The sequence below is a fragment of the Nycticebus coucang genome, chromosome 1, assembly GCF_027406575.1.
Source record: "Nycticebus coucang isolate mNycCou1 chromosome 1, mNycCou1.pri, whole genome shotgun sequence".
NCBI classification, from domain to species: domain Eukaryota; kingdom Metazoa; phylum Chordata; class Mammalia; order Primates; family Lorisidae; genus Nycticebus; species Nycticebus coucang.
In genome coordinates, this window is record NC_069780.1 from 142,269,534 (window position 1) to 142,276,278 (window position 6,745).

Here is a 6,745-nt window from a genome sequence, read left to right on the forward strand (position 1 = left end):
TCAGTATTCTACCATTGGCAGCATTGAAATGTTAATTGGTTGTTATTTACATTTCTCTCAAAGAAAAATGTTCAAGAGCCAACTGCACAGCTGATAACACTGCATGAAATGTTAGAGGTAAGTGTTTTGTGTGGTTAGTTTTGTCTTGAAGTTATCTCTTATTAATAATGAGTCATTTGTGAAGAATTCCACACAGATTTGAAAAAGAAAATAATACTGCTTTAATTTTTAAAGGATCCTAGCTGGGTGCGGTTGCTTATGCCTATAAGCCTAGTACTCTGGGAGACTGGGGCAGATATATAGCCTGAGCTTAGGAGTTTGAGACCAGCCTAAGCAAGAACAAGACCCTGTCTCTTCTACTAAAAATAGACAAACTAGCTGGGCATGGTGGTAGGTGCCTATAGTCCTAACTAATCAGGAGGCTGAGGCAAAAGGGTTGCTTGAGCCCAAGAGTTTGAAGTCAATATGAGCTATGGTGTTAGGACACTCAACCAGGGCACAGAGTGAGAGTCTGTCTCAAAAAAAGAATAAAAAGTTTTTTAAAGGATCCATCAATCTTTATTAAAATATATTTATAATTATCTTTAGTACAAAATCAGTTCCTATCTTCTGTGTACCTTGTTTCCCAAAGATGCGCTAGGTCTTATTTTCAGGGGACGTCTTATCTTTCCTGTAAGTAGGTCTTATTTTCGGAGGATGTCTTATTTTCGGGGAAACAGGGCAGTACTGGGAAGAATATTGTCATTTAAAAAAAATCTATGAAATTAAAGTCTAGCTCATATTCCTGAGATTTATTACAGGTAAGCACTGTAAAGTAATTTTTATGATGTTATTTAGTATTTGCATAGTGAAGTTCTTTGCTGTTACTTTGATGAAATCTTTAGTTGGCGACTCTGTATTTATGCAAAATGTGTAAACGAGCATAAAGATTCTTTTCATAAAGTTGTAGAAATTTATATACAGTTTTTATTAAATAACATAATTCTCCTTTGTTATGGATGTAAGTGCTGAGTAATTCCAACTTTTCTGTTTGACATTTGTTTTGTTTTATAAGTATCATTAACCTTTTTTAAAAAATGTTTTTGAGCTTCAACCAGATTATCAAATGTATTAAATACTTTAGATTGACATGACAATTCATCGTAAGTTGGGCAGAGAGGAAGATAAAATAATATATGAAGAATATTACCAATTAATGTACTCTCTTAAAAATCATTGGTAAGGCTACAAGAAAGAAAGATTTCAGAAAATATTTCATTATAATTTAGTGAACTATGTGTTAAAGTCTGTTTTTGTCCAACTAACTGGTTTTGGTGCCTCAGGATTTAATACAGAATATTATTGCTTAGAAAAGCAAAATGCAGATATTTATTAATTTTTAATTAGAATCTTTTAGCATTTTTAGCTACTTCAGTTTATATTGAAACTAAAAAGACTATTATTTCTCATGGATCACTTAACCTTTGTTTCTTTTTAAATAGAAATTGTCACTGATGGCAAATAGTGAAAGTTATTACTGTGTAATTTTTGAACAATGTACATAGTATATGCTATATAAAACTTAGAATCCTATGTTTGTCTCCTACGCTTTTGATGTCAGTGATAAACGTAACCAGTACTAAAACTGCAATTCAAGGAAAATTAAACCTTTATATACATATTTATTTTAACTTTGAGTTTTTAGCATTTAACTATTTTGGACATCTGGAATTTTTATTATTATTAAACTTAGAAATGCAAAATAGGAAAGTTTTTAAATTGTATTAAAATAGGCATTTGCTATAAAATAGAAATAATATTTAATTCTTCATCATGATATCCAAAAAGAAATGAGACCAATATTTTTTCCCTAGGATATAGTCCTTGAAATAAGTTTTAAGTTTTATTTCAAGAATTGAGATATATGCTTATTGATAAATATATTTATCATAAAATATGATTCAGATTAGAGATTGATAGGTTAATTTTATTCATTTCTGTAGCACTTTATATTGGTATAAATTCTGGTTTTTCTTTAACATGTTCCTTGTGCCACATAATAATAGCATCTTTCAATTAAAATTTTGACCTTGCAGTTCAGAGATTCAGCGTCTAATACATGATCTGCCACTAATTATGTGTCCCTGAGGAATCCCTTAAACCTTCTGAAATTCTGGCTTTGTAATTTATAAAGGCAGTGAGAGGTAGCTGAGGAGGCAAAATAATTGACCTACATTTAGCATTTTTCACTGTATTTTAAAGAATGTTAGTAGTCAAAGAACTGTAAATATTTCTTAAAAAAAACTTTTCTGGTGTCAGTGGATTTGGGAAAGACTGATGATTCTCAGTTCACATTAGCAAACTTTCCCAAACTTATTTGACCACAAACCCCTGATTTTTAAGAACTAAAAACATCTTTATGGAGACCAGGTCCATGGAATATGAGTTGGGAAATGCTAGGCTATATTATTTAACACAGATATTCAAAATCTTCTCAATTTGTGGTTATAACTCATCAACATCCTTCATGGAGAAATCAGTGATACTCAGGATGAAGTTAAAGGAAGTCGTGATGATAAACTTGATTGTTTGGAAGCTTTATCTTTTTATCAGAAGAATAGGTGTTTGAGGGGGGGACAGGATAGGAATAGTGATTAATTTTTCTCCCAAATATTAAGACACATTTCCTAACTTTCTTTTCAACTTCGTGTGTATTTTGTTGAATATTAATTTTTAAGAGTCTTGTTTTATTCTAAAGAAATTGTTAATCCTAAGAGAAGTGGGAGAATTACAAATTCTTTCTGAGTTCTTAGAAAGTAAGATGCCAGCATTTATTTCAAAGCTATTTCCATTCTTTAATATCTATGGTCATTTAAAAAAGAAATCAGTTATGGCAGTGCCTGTGGCTCAGTGAGTAGGGTGCTGGCCCTATATATGGAAGGTGGCGGGTTCGAACCTGGCCTCGGCCAAAGTGTAACAAAAAAAAATAGCTGGGCATTGTGGCGGGCGCCTGTAGTCCCAGCTACTCAGGAGACTGAGGCGAGAGAATCGCCTAAGTCCAAGAGCTGGAGGTTTCTGTGAGCTGTGACGAGGGTGACAAAGTAAGACTCTGTCTCAAAAAAAAAAAAAAAAAATCAGTTATTTAAATCAGTGCACAAAAAATTATGACAAACAGTTGGTGAAGGAGAAAAGAGGTCAGCATTCTTTGGTGAAATACTTTGTTTTATTATAGCCATATTGATTTTTTACCTAGTAAAGTATATTTTGAATGATATTTTCTCCTAGATTCTTATAAATAGATTATTTGATGTTCCATATGATCCATATGTCAAAATTAGTGATTCCTTTTGGCCTCCTTATATTGAACTGCTGCTGCGTAATGGAATTGCCTTAAGACATCCAGAAGATCCAACTCGAATAAGATTAGAAGCTTTCCATCAGTAAAAGGATGATCTCTTTTTCACATAGTAAAAGATCTTGTCATTCCAGGATAATGGAAACACAGCACTATTTGGATAAAGAACATTATTTGAAAATTGAAGCACATAGTCTATGTTCCTTTTATCTTTAAATGATACAGGCTGCCATCTATTAGTCATTTTTAAATGGTCCTTTCATAGTTAGTGCTTTGGCATTTTAAACTGTATGGATGAGAACGCAAGTAAATAATATTCTAGACAAAAACATTTAATGTACCTTATTTGTCTTGTGCAATATTCTTTGGAAAATTCTTTGTTAATTTGATATTGCTTATATATTTTTCTTTTTAAATTTATAATACTATCTTTTATGCATTTTGAGTTCTATTTGATTCTTTATATTTAAGAATTATAGTGGATAAGTTATTTACCTTGAAGATAGTTTTAAAATGGAAATAATATCATGGAGAAGTTGGCATCATTTTAAAATATTTAGCAAATTTGTTTCATATGTACTGCCTTATTTCTACATTTGCAAAAAATTGGGCTATAAAAAATGGATAAAACTAGTATGAAAATAATCTAATTTGTATTATATATCAAGTGACGTTATTAATTCGCTCTTGATTCTGTTAATTATTACCAACAAAATTATGTTTGCAAACATTTTGTTAATGGTCTGTGAATTTTCTGTAAATAAAATTCTTTCCAAAAGTCTCTAGTTATTGGGTGATGTATCGTATTTTTATAAATAAAAAAGAGTTTCTCACAGGTACATAAATTAAGATGTGGTGCTATTTCAGTGTTAAATCTAAGCTGCACTAGAGAATTCTAAACCCATTTAGTATCATTAGTTTTCTAAGAGAAATTGTGTGTACTTCCTTACTTGAAAATGCTTTCTACTATATGTCATCCAAGTTTCTTACTTATCTTAATTATTTAATCTGTTTAAAAGTGAACAAATGATACTCCAAGTATATCATTCTCTTCTGCGGAAAAGACAAATATTGTTATATTTTGGAGAACATAATTTCTTTTTTTGAGACAAAGTCTCACTCTGTTGCCCTGGATAGATTGCTATGGTTTCTTAGCTTACAACAACCTAAAACTGTTGGACTCAAGAGATTCTTTTGCCTCAGCCTTGTAAGTAGCTGGGACTATAGGTGCCCACCACATCTGGCTAGTTTTTATATTTTCAGTAGAGACGTAGTCTCGTGTTTGTTCAGGTTGGTCTCAAACTCCTGAGCTCAAGCAATCCATCTGCCTCAGCCTCCCACAGTGCTAGAATTACAGGTGTGTGCCACTGTGCCCTGCAAGAACATAAGTTCTTTTAGGGAAAGATAACATATAAAGTACTCTCCTAGAATATTCCAGTTGAGTATTGAAAGAGAAATTTTTTTTATTCCTTGAAGTTACTGGGCAGGGGAGAAATGGGAGTGTAGGGCTGACATTCTTCATAGCAGGTAGAATTGTCTGTGAAGTCCTCTGTGTTACAAATTATGGAAAGTTATAGATAAATGCAGTGAAGAATTTGGTCATTTACCTGGCAACTCTGTTTCACATTTTATTAATTATTTCATTTACTTTAATTTATTAACCCAGACTTCTTGTAATACATAGCCAAGATTACTTGCCTACTTTTGGTCTAAGTTACATTTTTTAAGATAGACATCATAGGAAATATGTCTCAGGCTACAATGGAATTAAACTAGAGATCAAAACAGATACTTAGAAAATCCTCAAATATCTGGAGATTAAATAACACATTCCTAAGTAGCATGTGAGTCAAAAAATTAAGAGAAAATATATTTTGAACTAAATAAAAATGAAAATATAATTTATTAATATTTATAAGGTACAGCAAAAGCAGAAGGAAATTTATAGCATTGAATGCATGTATTGGAAAACAGAAGATTTAAAATCAGTAATGTATGGATTCTTTCTTATTTATTTGAGAGAGAGTCTGACTCTACTGCCCAGGCTAGAGGGTCATAGCTCATAGCAACTTCAAAGTTTTGGTGCAAGCAATACTCTTGCCACAGCCTCCCGAGTAGCTGGGACTACAGGTGCTCACCACAACACCAGCTATTTTTAGGAGAGAAGGGATCTCACTCTTGCTCAGGCTGTTCTCAAACTTCTGAGTTCAAGCAATGTATCCGCCTTGGCCTCCCAGAGTGCTAGGATTATACTGCGTGAGCCACTCTGCAGGCCTAAGCATCTGATTTAGGAAAAGAACAAATTAAATCCAAAGCAGAAAAAATGAAATAATAGAGTAGAAATCAATGAAAGTGAAAAGAGAAGAGCAATAGAGAAATTCGATGGAACATAAATGAAATTCAATGAAGCTGAAATGAAATTCAATGAAAATATTAAATTTATAAACCCTTTGCTACACTAACCAAGCAAGAAAAAGAGAAGATAAAATTACTAAAATCAGAAATGAGAAGTGAGGCCATTACTACTGATCTTGTGAATGTTAAAAAGGATTGTTATGAACAACTCTTTGTCCATAAATTTTATTACTTAAATGGACCAATTTTGTGAAAGACATAATTTACCAAAATTCACACAGAAAAAACTACTCTGCATAAAACTTTATAAAAGAAATTGAACCAATAATGAAATTCCCAAACAAAATATTGGTCCCAGATAGTTTCACTAGTGAATTCTATCAAATGAAGGAGATGATGCTAGTTCTATATAATCTGTGCTAGAAAATAGAAGCTGGGGAAATGCATTCTAAATGATTCTGTGAGACTAGCACTAACCTGATACCAAGACCAGATAAAGACATTTCAAGAAAGGACAACTACAGACCTCTCTCGTGAACATAGATGTAAAAATTCTCAACAAAATAATTAGCAAATCTAAATAATGTATAATCAAGAGCTATATATGGACAAGTGATATTTTTTCCAAGTATACAAGGTTGGTTCAACATTCAAAAATCATTGCATGTTATCCATTACATAATCAGACATCATTTACATTAGCACTAAAAGAAAGAAAGATAGGTACAAACCTAACAAGTCATGTACAAGACCTATATGAGGAAAACTACAAAAGTCTGATGAAGGAAATCAAATACCTAAATAAAGACATGTTCATGGATGGAAACAGACTAAATGTTGTTAAAGTGTCATGTCTTCCTAACTTTTTGTATAGATTCAATGAATTCTTAGAAATGTTGTTAAAGTGTCATGTCTTCCTAACTTTTTGTATAGATTCAATGAATTCTTAATAAAATCCCAGCAAGATACTTTACAGATATTGACAAACTGATTTTAAAGTTTATGTGGAAAGGAGAAAGACCCAGAATAATTGCTGAGATATTGAAGAACAAATTT

At 31.9% G+C, this 6,745-nt stretch overlaps 1 protein-coding gene across 2 annotated transcripts in view; it reads left to right on the plus strand.

The window, feature by feature from the left end:
- CENPK (centromere protein K) overlaps nt 1-4,119 on the plus strand; it is a 38,732-nt gene extending 34,613 nt beyond the window's left edge. For both annotated transcript variants that reach the window (XM_053596257.1, XM_053596256.1), the window contains exons 9-10: nt 64-117; nt 3,265-4,119. In XM_053596257.1, the coding sequence (XP_053452232.1) occupies nt 64-117; nt 3,265-3,423 (213 nt within the window). In that variant the 3' untranslated portion in view covers nt 3,424-4,119. The remainder of the gene's footprint in view (nt 1-63; nt 118-3,264) is intronic.
- The last annotated feature ends 2,626 nt before the right edge of the window (nt 4,120-6,745 follow it).